The following is a 17,575-nucleotide window of genomic DNA, read 5'->3' on the forward strand; positions in this document are numbered from 1 at the left end:
AGTCACACACACATCCACACTCATGGGCCTGTCAACCAACACCTCTCTTTTCCAGTAACAGGCCTCAAGGCTTAGCTGAGGAATGGTATTAAAACGGCTTTGGCGATAACGTGGAAAATTAAATGTGCTTCAAACAGCAATGTGTGTTGAGCTGTAATCATGTTATTGGGGAGATTAAATTAAGTCTTGGACGTTGACGTTTTCCGCCAATCTGTGGTTATCAAAGTGCTGCAATTTTTGGCATTTGGTCCTGTCTGATAAATAGAAGGATTTTCGTACGACTGTGAGTGTGTATGTCGGTGCATTTGCAGGAGTCCAGACAAGGCTCAGTTGTTTTCCAGTCTGGCTGTTGGACAGACGCACCGTCAGTCTGTGTGGATACAGTCAGTCCTGTTAAAGCCCAACAGCAGGAGGGCTATTAGTAGTGAAATTGCAAAAGACCAATTTATGGAGAACTATTGCAAGTAGTATAAGAAGGGTTCAAAAGGCTAAAATGCCCGTCATATTTTGCATTTATAATGATAGGACTGCTTTGGTGGACATTTTACTCTCCTACTTGATTTTTCTGAACTATGATCACACATTATTCCCTGAATTTTCGGGGCTGAATAAAAAATGAATGGGATACAAAATGGCATAGTTCCACTGAAAAATGATTATTAAATATTTCAATTATGAAAATATCTATGTATCAACTATTAGCCTGAATGCACGGTATCCACGTTTTAACTGAAGTTAATTTTTAGACTCCTAACAGCTGAAAATGCGCCTATAAACATTGAGTTTTGGTTCTAAATTGCACAGAATTCAACAACAAGATTTAAAGCTCAGTACTTACAGCCAAAAAATAAAATGATGTGAAATCCAAACCCTGACCTTTACCCTTCAAGAGACCAATTATTATTGATAATTGGTGTATTATTGATAACAAACTGCGAGTGTTGACTCATCCTGTGTGCTATGTAACGTGTCATTTTCTTGTTTACCATTACGACTGTGCGTGTCAAAACACACACATATACCCTCTTTTTAAATGATTATGGAGGCGGATGCAGGCTTCTTAGACTGATAATACCCTCTGAAATTCCTCTAAAGACTTCATCCCTCTCTCTTAGAGAGCAGTTCCTGCATGTCCTTTGCCATGTGTGTCGAGTCAGGCATGTCTGCTTCACGTACCCTGCTGAACGCGTCCTCGGTTTGCATGCCAGCTCTGCTGTGTAAATCCAGATTGGCGTCTAGTTATTTTCTCTTCATGTGGTGTAGGGCTCTGGTATATAAAAGGCACACTGGGGTTTGGAGCTCTCTTCCTCTCTGGCTGTTGGGTTTGATGCTGCGGCCTTGTCCTTGGGTGACCCTATTGGGAGTTACCCCCACCCTCTGCTCCCCCACACTCCTTTAGGGCCTCTCCGAGTTGGGACCGTGCTGCTCGGCGTATGCCTGCGGCTCTCTGTTCACACAATGAGCGCCCTCATGTGAAGGCCAGGAGATGTCTTGTCACCGCCTTTTAGCGTTCTGCTCCTAAAGGCCCATTTTTCATCCCACTCTGCTTCTTCTCCACTGAGCTCTTTCTTCTGCAGCTCTGAAAGGTGTGTCTGTTTCAGTGTTTCCGTCTCCTCTGTGCTTCCCCCTCTGACTCAAGCACTGAGGTCACACTTGTTCAGAGATTGCTTGGGTTCAGAGTTCAAAGATCTCTGTCGAGCGTCTTATCTACTCCCACCAGACGGCCTTTTCATTCCTCACTTCCTGCCTTCATGCGGTTTGCTCCTTGTATGGGCATTTCCTCCATTCACTGTGGCATACCTATAGATTCAATCTGCTCATTGGTGTCATAAAGAGGAAGGGGGTGGAACAAAAGAATTAATATACTACCTCACAACTCCTGGAAGTCCTCTGATAACTGTTTATGGTTGATGAGGGTGTGCCATCTACCTCGATAAAGCTCCTTTTGGAAGTAACAGGGTTTTGTGTAAAGAAAACCTGGCTTGTTTGTTTGCCTTCACCATATTTTCTCTGCCTAATCATGCACACAGTGATCTCAGCAACAGATAAGTGAGTTATTTCTTCCTGGAGCAGACCAGCTCCTTCAGATGCTTGTCTGCTCCCCATTGTCACATTTGTGATGAATCACTGGCCCGTGATATGTGACCAAGGGGCCAAGGTCGTAAATCAGCTGTACAAAAAAGTCGCCGGCACTGCGTTGTTCATACTGAGCAAGCGAGCGCTCTCCCCTTGAAAGTTTAGAAACTGAAAATATGATTAAATAAAGTGAGGGAAAAGGAGGAAAAACAGGAAATGTCAAAAATTGTAGCCGTGCTGCTGCTAACATGAGTTGACGTAGTCAAATAGCTTTTTTAAACTATTGCTCTTAACCCAAAGAGATTTGTTTTCATGCAACAGAACACCACATAAACCAGGAAAAATGATGATTTAGGCAACCAATGCAATTTCATTTTTTTGTCTTTGCCTTTGCTTCTGTTGGCCAGGCCATTACTTTATTCCAGACTCAAATATCACAACATCTATTAGAGAGACTGCCAATGCAATCTTCTACTGAAGGTCATGGTTTTCCAGAGCATGAATCGTACCGGCACCAGAAAATGGTGGACATGTATGGGTGTTTATTGACTTTTATTTTTGACAATTACAGACAAAGGCAATGACTTCCTGATCAATTGCAGGTTAGGAAGTAGTTAGGCAAATGCTATCACCTTCCAAAACCCATTATGTTAGCATTTCCAGTGTTGCCATAGCATTTATCTCCAAGAGGAGGAGGTGGTAAAGTAGGTGATCCTCCATGCAAGACGTCTTCTTAGCAGAATGTCCGCCAAGCATCAGTCCAGAGTTTCAGAGCAGTTTGACACCAAATGCCAGAAGATTTGTCATGTAGGACATTTCATTATGTTTTCATGGAAAACCTTTATCTTTTTCTTTGCCTTACCAAGTGCTAACCACAATAACAACCAGAAAATGTACCATCACCCAACATTATTGTGAATGCAGCTGGGCTGTATTTGTGATCTGAATGCCAAAGTTCAGCTTCACGAGGACTCTCAGCTTTATTCCCTGTTACGATTTAAGCTGAAGGGTCGTTCAAGACATTTCCCATTTCACATTATCCTTTTTTCTGAGAGGATTATGCCTTGACATTGCTGCAAATGCTGAATGTCAAACGCATCTTTTAACATTACTTCTCTGTACATAATCACGCCGCCAGATTAAGAAACCGCTTTGATCTGAGAGGATAAACGATGATCCTCGCTACTGCTAAAAATCAGTGTCTTCTCTTTTAATGCTCCTCATTAAGCCCGCTGTCTGTTTAGGTTTAGCCACTTGGAGGTGTTATGAAGACGGCTGAAGGCCTCGCAGGATTCCAGACTTAATTACTCGCATTAATTAGTTTGAGACTTTAATAAGCTGATGCAGCTCCGGGCAGCAGAGGGGGTTCTGAGGAGCAAGGAAAATGGCCCACGATGCTGCAAGACGCGCCTTTATGATATGATTCAGCAAAGCAGAGAAAAGGCAGCTTATGACAGAGCAGAAATGCACCCGACATTTAAAGGATGCTGTTATTTACAAAATATCACCATTACATAACACAGGACTGATTGCACGGTGAGTTTGCTGAGGTTGGTAGTCCTCTGGTGACCCTTCTTTTAAAGGTGAACCTACAGTCCAAGGGAACGGTAGAACCAGGTGCGTGTCGTCCAGTGTGGTGGTGAGGAGGTCTGAGTAAGGAGATGGATGGATGAATTTCTATAGCGCATTTGCCTCATCAACGGCAGTGTCACTGTCACCATCTTTTTTCAAACCCGAACCCTGTTGAAAAGCCTTGTTAGGGCTGTTGATTCATGTCAGCAAGTCATTAGCAGAGGGGAAGTAGACGTGCGTGTGTGTAAGTCACAGATGAAAAGGCGTGAAATGATGCCGTCCTTTGAAATCTTGTTGTTATTCACCCACTGGCACTTCTGCAGAAGTGAAGCAGGGTTGGGCACCTTAATGGAAAATGTGATAGGGGAAAATGTTACGTAAGTTACTGGGCCACCTCAAAACAATAACAGTGTCAATTGGTGATGATGATGATGACGGTGAAGAGCTCTGTTTCCAAAACCCCCAAATGGTGCTGGGTTGGGTCGAGTCATGGCGACTCCCAAGGACGAAAAAAACACGTGATTTGCATAATTTTCACTTTTCAAACCATCCAGTGTTGCCACGGTGTGTTTTTCCACTTATTTATTCAGGTCTTTCCTTTAATTAGCCATCTGTCTGCATATCACAGTGTGGCAAACACATGCAAATTGACCCTCAAGGCAATTAACTGTGTTCCACTTTATTATAGGGCTGCAGCTAATGATTGTTATCATTATATATTTATTTAATTGATTGGTTGGCTTAATATAGTAAGGAAGTGACCATCACAACTACTCAGTTCTACTCACCCAGTTTATTTTTATTATCACACAAAAAAAAACAAGTGGATTTTTGGCACTTTATTAACAAATGTACCCAGTTAAATCAAAACAGATGTCGTTGCCACTTTAATAGGATTAAACAAGGTAAAATGGGAGCAGAATAATTCAACAGTCCGGCTCAGGGCTGGGTATCACCACTGATTTATTCTCCACCCTCCAATTGATTTGATTTAGCTCTAGTTAAGGATATTTTAGAACACTTGTAAAAAGGATATTTATGACTAGAAGGTGACTTCTAGATAAATACATGTTAAAAAACCAAATGAAGAGAGGAAAAGAGGTGCAGCCAGCTCTTGTGTGACTCACTAAGAGACCTACGACAAACACCATACGTTTATGCGACAAGATGAGTTTTGTGATTTTAATTCAATATCAGATAACTGAAATGAATATACATTTTAATCAGTAAATTGTTGTTTAAACCCAGCTTTCATGAAAGTGCTGTCCTTTAACGATTCTGTTTGTGGTGATGTTACATTTGATCTTCTCTATACAGTTGTATTTACGTAACTAGGTGGGCCTTTATAATAGAAACCAAACATCAGTCTCAGCACTACTATCATATCTGTACAGCAACAATAACAATCATATGATTGTGTTGTGATAATATGATACAGATGACTGATTTATCTCCCCCACCTACAGCACGGACTAAATGTTGAGCTGCCCGTCAGAGCACAACAGAGCAAAGTCGTGAGGTAGTTGTTGACACTATGACGACACCTCTCAAATGACTCTGGGGTAAAGCTGAAAAGTCCTGCCTGCCAAAACCTGAGCCTGCCTCGATGCTAAGTAAACACAGTATTGTTGAAAGAGTCACCGTGAGTCACTCATCGTAATGTGTAGGAGCGCTAACAAGGCATCTATCCGCCTCCTCGGGCCACGAGTTTCAACCTGATCCCTCTTAAGTCTCGTAGTTTGCTCCTGCCTCGTCCATGAAGGAATCCTAAGAGCCCATCACCTGAGTGGGAACAAATGTTTGCTCAGTCGCCGCGGCTCTTCATGATGTCATCGCTCTCTTTAAAGACTGCTATCGCTGCCGTGCAAGCACCAACCTCATCGGAGGCGGTAAATATTTACCCAGCAGCAATTATAGCAGCGCCGAGCGGCCTCAGAGCAACAGCCTGCTGGGTAAACAGAGGGACGGCGATGGGAAATAAATGAGCACTGTGCATCTGGCAGTGGCAGAGAGGAGCTGCTGACGGCATGAGAGCAATGACACGTACCTGTGGAAAAGGTCGCGGAGGTCTTTGACAGACACCTCGCTGCCATCTGCGTGTGGCCGCGGACTCCCGACATCCGCTTATCGTCAGCGCGCAGGCTCGACCCGCAGGGACGCCAGCAGCCGGGCTAAAGTGACCTTTTACCAAGCATCGCTTTGTTGTTACCGGGCCCGGTTACAAGCTCGGGGAGGGTTTTTGGAAATTCACAACACATTTAATTTGCAAATGAGTACAAAATACACAAAGGAGATATATATATATATATATATACATATATATATATATATATATATATATATATATATATATATATATATATATATATATATATATATATATTTATATATATATGTATATATATATATATATATATATATATATATATATATATATATATATATATATATACATATATATACATATATACATATAAACATACAGAATTGAGCTCTGGAGTTTCTTAAGAGTAGAGCTGTTGACATGCTGATGACAGCGGTACTGATATGGAGGCAGTTAAAACTGCACTTGATAGCAATGCTGGAGTAGTAGTCTTACAACCAAAGGGACCTTTGTGTGTAGAAGTTGTAGGAAAACAGCCAATGGGAAGGTCTGCAAGTCTCTCATGACTGTCTCAAGTTTGAACTGACTGCAGAGATGCACACACCTGTAGTCCTCTCTCAAATCCCTTGATTTATATTATGCTCAATGGTTTTTAGGGTCACATGGCGAATAGTGGCTAGCGCTGTTGCCTCACAGCAGTAAGCTCACAGGTTCGAACCCCAGTTTGACAGAGGGGCCTTTCTGTGTGGGTTCTTCGTTTTCCTCCCACGGTGCCAAAACATGCAGAGGTTAACTGGACACACTAAATTAGCCATAGGTGTGAATGTGAGAGTGAGTGGTCATTCGTCACGTGGTTGGCCCGGCGATGGACTAGCGACCTGTCCTGCCTTTAGCCTGTCAGCTGGGATTGGCTCCAGATAAAGTGGTAGACAATGAGAGAGTGAATGGCTCTTATGGAAGTGTTCATCAATAATGCCAAGAATATTCTGCCTACCACAACTTTCTGTCCAATTGCCAAACAATGTATGTGTACAACTTGTCAATTGAAGCAAAACAGCAAATATTGGATTCACAAAATCCATTAATATTGACTTTTTCAAGTACAGGGTGTCAGACTTAAAACCCCTTCTATTATGAAGTGTACAACATCGCTACCACCACAGCAGCAGTATGGTATCCATCACACATAGTACTATCAAGTAGATAACATTTTTACACGCAGAGATGTATGAGCAGCCAAGCGTGAGAAGAGTGAAAGCAGTTTGGCTATTTATTCCTCTGCTGGCTTATAACAGAGCTGGTTGACGTATTTAAAGCCCACAGTGTAGGTTTCAGCACTGACCCCATAGGCCCTTTTGGGATGATGTATGCACGGACAGGAATGCCAACAATGAACACCTTAAATCACCATGGCCTTGTTCCGATTACACTTATGAGAACCATATGCACTACTGTTAGTCAGACTCCAGCTCAGATGAATGGCATTCCTTTCCATACTAGGCGACGCACTCTCATTTTCCGTTCCTTTCTTTTTTTTTCCCCTCCCTCCTCCACCACTGTTACTGTTTTTTTGAAATAAATCTCTTTTACAAACCAATTCCTCCTCCTCTCTCTCAGAAACATTAATCCGATTCGCAGTTGGCTGAGGTTATGGCTCCTGCTGCTCGCGCTCCGCTCAATGAGTCCACAGTACAGGAGATGATATTAGGATATTAGCTACGCTTTATGGCGACTTGTGACCAAATAATGGGACGAGAGTCTTATACCTCTCTTGAGACGTTCCCCTTTGCCAGGAAGCCGTACGTATGGTTCCTATTTTCCAGCCCTGTTAATAAACCCTGTTCGTTCCAGTGTGGCAATAGTGGTGCGTGGGGGCAGGAGGATGAGTGCTGGGCTGAGGGAATGACATTCCCAGCATTCCTGTCTGTCTGACGCAGCAAGGAAGTCTGCAGCTCTGCTTTTAGGAGATGCAAGACAACAGCATGGGGGGGATTAGGTGTGGAGGGATTGATTAGCACTGACAGGACAAGAACGAGGGAAAATGTGATAAAAAAGAAATGAGTAGGGGCTAAAATGTCACAAACATTCTATAGATTAGACTGGTTGTATGTGTCTGAGGCTCCCCCACCCCAAGCAGTTATCACACCATTATTCTAAGCCCTGTCCGTACCACAGTGTAAAATATTGTGGAGGTGTGTTAAATCCTAACACTGCAGAATGCCAGGGTTTTAATAGTGGTGCACCAATGACTCAATGATTACTTCACCAGAGTATGTGATTTAAAATCTCTCAATTCAGCCAATACTGTGATGAAACGCCTTCTCAAACACCCTTTTAATCATAAAAACATATTTTCTGATGAAGTCAGCATGGCTCGTGAAATAGCATGGCTTTAAAGTTCTCAGAAAGTGCTGCTCAACTTTTACTTTACCTTATTTTACTGCTCACCCACATTACGTTTCATGTTTTATTTCTTTTTTATTGCTTGAGCTGCAGTCTTCGTCTGTTTTTTACCCAGTAGAGCACTTTGCTGAAATAGCAGCCCATCACAACTCAGTCTTTTTCCCTTATTTTTGCTCCGTATTCACAGCTTTATTTTGCATCCTGTGTTGCAAATTGAAGCTTTGAGAAAAAGAAGTAAAATGTCCCGAATACAAAAAAAGTGCACAGATTTGTTTAGAACATCACATTTTCTGGTAGTTAGCTACAGGCTAACATTAGCTAACTTTAGCTTTAAGTCTCATATTTTACACGTCTGAATTGAGACCACGATTAGAGCACTAAGTAGATCAGCCAAATTAAATTAAAATGAATAAGATTAAATAAAACACCACGGTTCTAGTCTTGCTAACTAATGTGGGCTAAATATAGCTAAAGTTACCAAAATAGCAATTACTGAAACAGAAAACTCTCTATTCCACATTTGACCCCCATTTTACCAGTTTTATAAATTGATAAGATATAATTCCATTTAAACTGAATATTATAGAATATTACAGGTTATTTTGGTCAGATTGATGAGGGTGTTTGTTGTTTTGTTGTAAGAACTAGTAATAAAGTGATTCAAATATAATATTCACATTTATTAATCATGTAAATAGTTCATTGTTGTCTGTTTTCAGTGTTTTTGTCTCAATTTTATTTTATCTTTATTTCATTCCTCAAACCAAGCAAATAAACACACACAAAAGAAAATCCCAAAACATGAATAAAAAAGAAGGAGTAGAAAGAAGAAGAATGTTGTGTTATCCTCCACTTTTCAACAAGACATTGATTAATAAATCTGACAGGAAGCCTGGGTCATTACGGATTACAGATATGTTGCTGGACCACCAGGATGCTCTGTGAAGTTTTTTATCTCTCTGTATCTTCAGGTTTAGCTGTTTATCGCTTTATTTCCTGAGTTCTTCACAATATCCTGAAACAGGGAGGGTACGTCTGTCGCAGAACATATATCTTGCCTCTGTTATCACAATCTGTCTCTGTGCCATTTGAAGTCTGGGATTACAAACGAGCAAAACAGCAGAGCGCAAGGACACAGGGACAGCAGTCGGCAATTGTGACTGACTGAGCACTGATGTCCTTATTCAAGCAGAAGCACTCATTGTTTGTGTTCTGTCCCTCCTGCTGTGATTGGACAGGTGGTGACCCCGACCAGAGTGGGACAGTCCTACACTTACAGCGCGGGCCAACACAACCAACAGGACCTCTATGATGTCCCACCCAGTAGACCACAGGGGGTAGGTGTCCCATGTTCCACAGCATGTACAGCACAACAGCAGGACAGTTGAATCTAATAATGTAAATAATCATCCATGAGGGTTATTATGTCATTTCAAAAGCGATTGGAATTAGATTTTTGCTTATAGTCATTTGATTAAAGTCATTCTGCACTAGGTTTTGTCAGAGTTGGATGTTGGATAGAAAGAAAATAAAAGTATTTAAACAACGGCTACAATTCACCATAATCTCATAAAATTAACTGAAATTTGTCGTAGTTTTTAAAAAAGGTAAAGCTTCTTTCACCTCACTTGTTTAACTTTACCTCATCCTTCAGGTGTATGATATTCCACCTGGTCAGATGTTCGGAGGTCAGCACAACACTGCCAGGAACCAGGGCGTCTATGATGTCCCCCCCTCTCAAATGGACCCCAGGACACAAGGCATTTACGACATACCTTCGTCTTCACAAGGAGTAAGTGAAAATTTCACCAGTGATCTTTCACCACATTGAATGGACACCATTTGTTTTTGTCCAAAAATGAAGATGAATTGAGGAAGCGATGGACGCTTACGTCCGGAAAATGTTATTTTATGTTTATTGATACAGTTCCTAGTATTTCTCTTAATTGTCTGCAATGAATGAATAATACAGCCAATGTCATATTTATGACATTCTTGTGGCTGCACTTAATGAAAGCTTTGCCTGCCAGGAGAGTTTAACCAAGATTCCTTGAGAATGGTTCTGTCTGAAGTCTCCAAGAAAGGATAAAAAGTCAAGGACATAACTCTTCTCTTTCCAGGCCCTCTAAGATTTCACCAGACTTCCAGACCCGACCAGGCAGAGCCCCATCAGTTTGTTTATAATAACGTGAAATATGCTGGGACCTGTTATTTGCGTCGCTCTTAATTACAGTTTTGGGCCGGCCTGTCAAGCTGTAAAGAGTGCACTTCAACACTGATGGAAATCACTTACCGGCCACCATTTTATTCACCTTACTGTGTTCCCGTCATGCTTTGTGTCACGTACATCAAAAAGACACTCTGCTCCGTCTGATGCTGCTTTAGAGGAAGGAATCAAATGCTGATAGTTTGAGGTTTCAAATTGAGAAGAGCCAGAAGTCGTCTCACTTCCTCCGCCTCTAACTGCAGAACAAAATGCTTTCATGTTGACTGCTCTCACTAAGCCGATTCCTATATTGTCTTGTATAAACCGGCTTTTATAATCGAGGTCAGCCGGTGTCCTCGGCTGGTGTCCTCGGCTCGTTCTCTCGTGCTAATGCAGATTCCTTGGCATTAACTGGAGATGATCAGATTTCTCATCAATTTTCTACAAGTGCACATATGTGCCCGACAATAGCCTGCAGAGAGTCAAAGTAGCAGAAATGAGACCGGATGAAAGGATAATATTACATGTAGCAACGTGTTCTCGCGTCACATTATTCAATCCAAAGTCAGAAGAAAACTGAAACCAAAAACCAGCTTTCCAAAATAAAGTTGGGGTCAAGTAGAGATCTGACAACTTTATGCACAGGCTTCCAATAACCGGGTTTACTACAGTGCATGTCCACGTGTCCCATGATTACTTGTGTAACTGTATTTTTGCATTTTGGCAACGGGGATTTGAATCAACATCCTGCTGTGATATGATAGCGTCAAGTGTAGCCCAACTGCATTGTAGTTCGGTTGCTTCGTGTAGCGTGTGGTAGATGTTGAGAAACGTTTAATGAGTCAAGTTTCCGCTCGGTTGTTCGCTAATCACGTCATCTTCACATCAACTGAGCTTTGGGACAAGATTGTTCTCCTCGTTACAGTTGATCACGGCCACCACTTATGTAACAGTAGCAACCCTTGCTACGTAGTTAGCCATGGCAGACTGCTCTGCTAACCTCCGATAGCTACTTAGCACCAAGCGTCAGATCTGCCCACCTTCAAACATTTACGTGCCGCGTACATGTTAGGTGTAAGGTCATTGTTTGACGCTAATATTTGTATGGTAAAGCTAACTAGCTAGCTCTCATGCATCTCGTGTTTATATGTGCAACCCGGCTTTAGGCAGCCATTTTGTGTCTACAACAGCTCAAATAGACATTATGTGTTTTTGCATTTTGAAGCAGAAGTTTACTATGCAAACAAAGACGAATGAGAGACTTTTAAATTGGTGTTGACATCCATTTTTGGTCATTAAAGGCCACCGTAGTTTCCTAAAGCACTTGGAAAAGGACGCTCATATATTCGGTTTTAGCCCATATTCCTCAGGCCTGTCCACACTTTTCACATTTTGTGTCCCCAGAAGAGTTGCATACCATTCCCCAAACCCAGAATCTTTTAAATCTTACTCATGGGAGCTTCAATAAAACCCGACACTCTTGTGATCAGCATGTTTAGAATATTTTATAAACTGATGGCGTTTGTCCTAAGTTTGTAGTTATTGTTAGAGTCAAGGACTTTAGCAGTCCGTTAACAGTGTACTGGGATTTCATGGCTCATTACCTACTTATCACTGTTGTTGTGTTTCTGATAGCAAGAAAGATAGTGCCGTCACAAAGCTACTAAAAAAGTGTGATATAAGATACACACCAATTACGTTTTTTGTTTTAGTAGTACTTGTATCTTTAAAGTTAATCCCCTTAGGGAAAGTATTCCTCTGCATTTTGACCCATCCTAGAATTAGGAGCAGTGGGCTGCCACACTGAGTAGCACCCGGGGAGCATTGGGGGTTGGGTACCTTGCTCAGGGGTACCCCAGCCCTTTTTGGCCGGGTGGGGATTTGAACCGGCAACCCTCTGGTTACAAGTTCCTTTTCCACTTGGCCACGGGCTGCCCGTATCATGACTGAATGTTAAGAGACTTGTGCTTGAGAGAACTTCTTCTATTCCAAATGTCAGTGAATCAGTGACATTTGCAGAACTGTTAACTGAATGAATGAGAATCTGCACTGTTCAGCCTTTTTGGTGTCCTTTACCTCCATGGAGACTGGACGCTATAGGTGCACACTGATTGCATTGTTGTGACTTTGCTCTGGAAATAAAGAAAATGTTATTGTCCTCTTCCACAGGTTTACTCAGTGCCTCCCTGCAGGACCAACCCTGCTCTCCAGGAGGGAAACTACGACTTCCCACAGCCTCTCAAACACAAGCAGGAGGGCATCTACGATGTTCCGCCACCTGCCCTCACCAAGCCAACAAAGAGCCCCCAGTCGCCTTATGATTTCCCCCCCAGTGTCGAGCCTGCTGCCCATCACCAACAAACAAATCCCAACAGCAATGAAGGCATTTATGACGTGCCTCCACCGGCCCTTCATTCGGGGGCAGCATCTCAGACAGACATATATGACATCCCCCGATGTAAACCGCCCTCCCATCAACCCAAAACCTCGCCCGCTGACAGAGACGGAAGCAAAGGCATCTACGACATCCCCCCTCAGGATGCCCGAGCTGTGGGAGACGTGACGGACGGCGTGAACCGCCTGTCGTTCTCCAGCACTGGCAGCACACGCAGCAGCATGTCCACGTCCTCGTCCTCCACAGGCTCCAGCTCTGAGAACCGCCTCGCTCTGGATGTGGATGCTGCTGTCCAGAGATTATACCGCCTTCAGCAGGCAGTGGAGGCTTCAGTCTGGGCTTTGCATTCAATGGCAGCTTCCCCTCACTGGAGGACGTTTCCCTTCATGGAGCGCCATGCTAATGACGTCCGCACAGTGCTCGACAGGGTCCGGGCTGCTCTGGGGGACTTCGTTGTGTTTGGTCGAGGGGCTGCGGCAAACGCTACGTCGCTGTCAGACTCCAGTCTGCACAGTAAGCTCAGGCGGCAGCTGGGACGCCTGGAGGACTCACAGCAGATCCTGCTGCAGATCTATCAAGTCCTGGAGAACTGCAGCTGGGCTCTGAACACACTGGCCTCCTCTGGAAAGCACCACAACAAGAGTGACGACCTGGACCGCTTCGTCATGGTCTCAAGAACCGTCCCCGATGACACCAAGCAGCTGGTCTCCACGATAGGCAGCAACGCTGAGCTGCTGTTCAGGCAGACGCACATGGACGGGTCGTTCTCTAACGGGAGCACACCTGATGAGAACATGATCCACCCGCTCACGTCCCCCTCCTCAGATAACGACAACTACCGGGAGCAGACCAAGCCCTTCCCTGTTCCATCCAGCCAAGACAAAGACAACATGAACCACAGCGAGAAGTGTGTGAAGAGCTGGATGGAGGACTACGACTACGTACATCTGCAGGTAGACGAGACACAGCATTTGTGACCCTGTGTGTAGAGTTATTATGAATTTTACACATTTTAATGGTGTGTAACAGTTAGCTGGGTTTATTGGCAGAAATCGTATTTACTACTAAGTGTATAATCACTTTGAAACTAAACTTGCAGCACGTTTACATACAAAGTCAATGCACCGACGTGAGTAGACGCATGTTCAGCTGGGTAGTGACAAAAAAGTGACATTAGGCCTCTCCATACTTCACGCATTTTGTGTCCATAGAGAGTTCTAAACTTGGGTTTTGCACAACACAGAACACGTATCGGACTCACAGTCACATAGAGCTGCAACTAACAATTATTTTCATAATCGATTAATCTGTTGATTATTTTCTCGATGAATCGTTTGGAAAACCTTAAAAAAATGTCTTGTTTTGTCCACGGACCAAAATGATTCCCTTTTAATGATTTATTTGTTCTCCAGTGCAAAGAAGTGAAGAAAATATTCACATTCAAGAAGCTTAAACAATCGGAAGTCTTGTTTTAATCATGAAAAAAGCTTCAAACCGATCAATCGATTATCAAAAAAGTTGTCGATTCATTTAGTAATTCATCGACAGCGAGTCGCAGCGAGTCCCCAAACTCAGACTCTTTCAAATCATACTCATGGGAGCTCCAATAAATCACCATCCTTTTGTGATCGTCACATTTACAATATTTTATAAACTGATGGTCTTTGTCAGTAAGTGTGTCGTAAAAAGAGTTAATGATTCCCACAGTCCACGAACAGTTTATTGGGATTTCACAGCTCATTACCTACTTATCGTGTAGTGAGTTTCATTCCCACTGTCTGAATCACGTAGCGCGGGGTTGATCACCTCACGTGCCTTCTCTCACTTCTTGGCCTTCCTCCACAGGGTAAAGAGGACTTTGAACGACAGCAGAAGGAGCTGTTGGAGAAAGAAAACATTATCAAGCAGAGTCAAGTCCAGCTGGGCCAAGAACAAGTGAGGCTTTCTGTTTCTTTTATTCAACGTAGCTTCTGTGTGAATGTGAAGATATTCATTTACCATGTAATCTGTGACAAAGAGCTGCTGAACCTTTGCGTCTCGTGGGAGCAAAGACACAAACCCGATCAGTGCAAGTCAAACATTTTTGTAACCACATTACCTCACAGATATATACTTAGAATAATCTCAGATATTTCAAACCCCTAAAAGCATATGTTCTCAATCAGCTCCTTACTATGAGCTCTGCAGTGCTACATGAACACACACAACTCTGCCAAAGTGTTCTTTGGATCATTCTGGAGGGAGATTTCTCTGGAGCTATTCTTAATATGCTACCAATTTAGGATTAAGCCACGTTTAAATCAAAATCTGATGACAGATGTTGGGCTGAAGCAGATTGTTAAAGAAGAATTTTGTGGATTAAAATGAATAAATAAGGAAATTGCTCTTCATTTGGATTGTTGGCCTAATCAAAAGCAGGCATGGCGTGGTGTTCGCTGCAGAAGAGATTTAATTGAACCAGAGTCTTTAGGACAAAATGGAAAAATAAGTGCTACAAACGAGCAGAAATGCTTCATATTCAAGAAAATGTCCTGACTTTGTCTTACAGCAAAGAGCATGACCTCATATGTCACTGAATGCTAATAATAATCTCCATCCTTTAACCCTTCGCAGATCAATCAGTTCAAGAAGCTGGAGCAGGAAGTGATCAAACCCGTGGAGAACGACATCACACAGTGGGCGCCTCAGCAACACCCCGCAGCGACCCCGGACTCCTCCTCCTCCTCCTCCCCCCCGCCTCCCTCCGCTCAGGTGTGCGCGCGGGACCGCCAGCTGCTGGGCTTCTACTCGGAGCAGTGCGAGCAGCACTTCGTCACGCTCCTCAGCGCCGTCGACGCCTTCTTCGCGTGCGTCAGCGCCGGGCAGCCGCCGCGCATCTTTGTGGCGCACAGCAAGTTCGTCATCCTCAGCGCACACAAGCTGGTCTTCATCGGGGACACCCTGTCCAGGCAGGCGTCGGCGCCCGACGTGGCGAACCGCGTGATGAACTCCAGCAACGTGCTGTGCGACCTGTTAAAGACGGTGGTGACTGCGACCAAAACGGCCGCCCTGAACTACCCGAACACGGCCGCCATCCAGGAGATGGTGGACAGGGTCACCGACCTCTCGCACCACTCGCAGCAGTTCAAAGAGCAGCTGCTGCAAATGGCTAATTCGTGATTTTCAAACACACATTTCACCACAGACTCCATGTGTACATTAATCTAACACAAATAATGATATATATTTACAGCCTGCATCTACAGTATATATATATATAAACTTATACTGTATACATGCTTTATCCTTTTCGGTCTTTTTGTGGATGTTGTAAATAGGTTGTTCTGTAAATATTTGCTTTATTTTTTTTGTGTAGATTGTTTTATATTATGCATATGTGTAGATGCAGTATTGGTGTTTCTGTAGGACATGTGGACATTTTTCATGACATTCCCGTTGCATATTATGAAGCACCTTATGAGATGTCCAGTCGTTTCCATTTTAACCCGTAAAGAGACGTCGACGTGTGTTATTGCCGGGTGTGAGCGTAAATATTGTAAGTCGAGTTCATGTCGGTGTGCGTGCGTGCGTGTGTGTGTGTGTGGACGTGTCCACAGAGTAAAAGATTGTTCTTAACCGTGTGACTGTCTTCTTATTTGCGTTGCTGTGTTTGTCGAGTGATTTGTTGCAGTAAAAGCAAAAATGCCGAGCGGTTTGTTGACTTTTGAGGTCAAAAGGAAAATAACAGCACTGTGCAATTAGGTGTTTTCCCCACTGCTTTTAAAACATTCACATAAAACCTCTGCAGAGTGGGTGAGATGAGAATCTTTAATGAGCGCATTAGAAAGGAAACCACCCAACTCACTTGGGTCCTACAAATACCTTTACATTTTAAAGCTCACGCTCTTGTACCAAAGTCCATAGAGAAAATCAGTGTTTTTAGCTCACAGGGATATTTATTTTCACGTTTATCAACTTTGTAAATCTGAACAAAGGATTTCAAACTTCGGAATTACAAAATAACAAATTTACTGATGGAGGCAGCAGTGGATTAACAACTCCTGTGTGCCTTCATGTCAGATCACAGATGTTCTCTCAGCCATGTTTTCACTGAAGGAAGTAAGGACCTTATGCAACCCCACTTCAAAAAAAAAAGTGAACTATCACTTTAAATCCACAATAAGCCGTGCAGACTTGTTCACTAAAGTGGCACAAATAGGGGCGTTTCAAGGGATTTTTGGGACCCAGGGTGAAGGGAACCCTGGGGGTGGAACCATACACTGAACCAGACCATTTAGACAGAAGCTAATCCACCAGCAATTGTTAGCACTGAAAATGTCATCCTTGTCAAAACCAATTAATGAACAAAACCCACCGCTGTCTCATTTTGAAGAATTACGGAGAAATTCTGAACCACCCTAATGACACCTGGTTTTCAATCATGGTGTCATTATAGTCTCCAGTGTGAAGTTGATTTTTACAATCGCTGTCTTTGCTGTGGACTCATGTAATCAGACGTTTGCCCACTGAATTGCAAAATCCCCTAATCAAGAAAAATGTCTCTGTATTACATTCATGAGATAAAAGAGAGTGGATGCTAGATGATAATAGTAATCAAAATAATAATTAGAGGATTACCAGTAAATCCCTACAGGTGATCAGAGTTCTTTGTGCCGTCTGATCTTAACAAGGGCTCAGTGAAAGAATTTGAAGGGGTAGAGCTGCTGGAGTGAGGTGGCTGTGCCAAACAGTCCTTCACTGTGTTGCAGCACATTAGATATGACACATAAGGAACAATGAGGGGCAAGGAAAGGATGAGACTGTGCTATACACGTTCTCC

At 43.1% G+C, this 17,575-nt stretch overlaps 1 protein-coding gene across 2 annotated transcripts in view; it reads left to right on the top strand.

Moving 5' to 3' along the window:
- nedd9 (neural precursor cell expressed, developmentally down-regulated 9) overlaps nucleotides 1-16,376 on the top strand; it is a 33,022-nt gene extending 16,646 nt beyond the window's left edge. For both annotated transcript variants that reach the window (XM_044053141.1, XM_044053143.1), the window contains exons 3-7: nucleotides 9,394-9,492; nucleotides 9,810-9,947; nucleotides 12,531-13,709; nucleotides 14,602-14,691; nucleotides 15,370-16,376. In XM_044053141.1, coding sequence (XP_043909076.1) covers nucleotides 9,394-9,492; nucleotides 9,810-9,947; nucleotides 12,531-13,709; nucleotides 14,602-14,691; nucleotides 15,370-15,915 — 2,052 coding nt within the window. In that variant the 3' untranslated portion in view covers nucleotides 15,916-16,376. The remainder of the gene's footprint in view (nucleotides 1-9,393; nucleotides 9,493-9,809; nucleotides 9,948-12,530; nucleotides 13,710-14,601; nucleotides 14,692-15,369) is intronic.
- Nucleotides 16,377-17,575: the final 1,199 nt, after the last annotated feature.

This window comes from Solea senegalensis, linkage group LG20 (assembly GCF_019176455.1).
Source record: "Solea senegalensis isolate Sse05_10M linkage group LG20, IFAPA_SoseM_1, whole genome shotgun sequence".
NCBI lineage: Eukaryota > Metazoa > Chordata > Actinopteri > Pleuronectiformes > Soleidae > Solea > Solea senegalensis.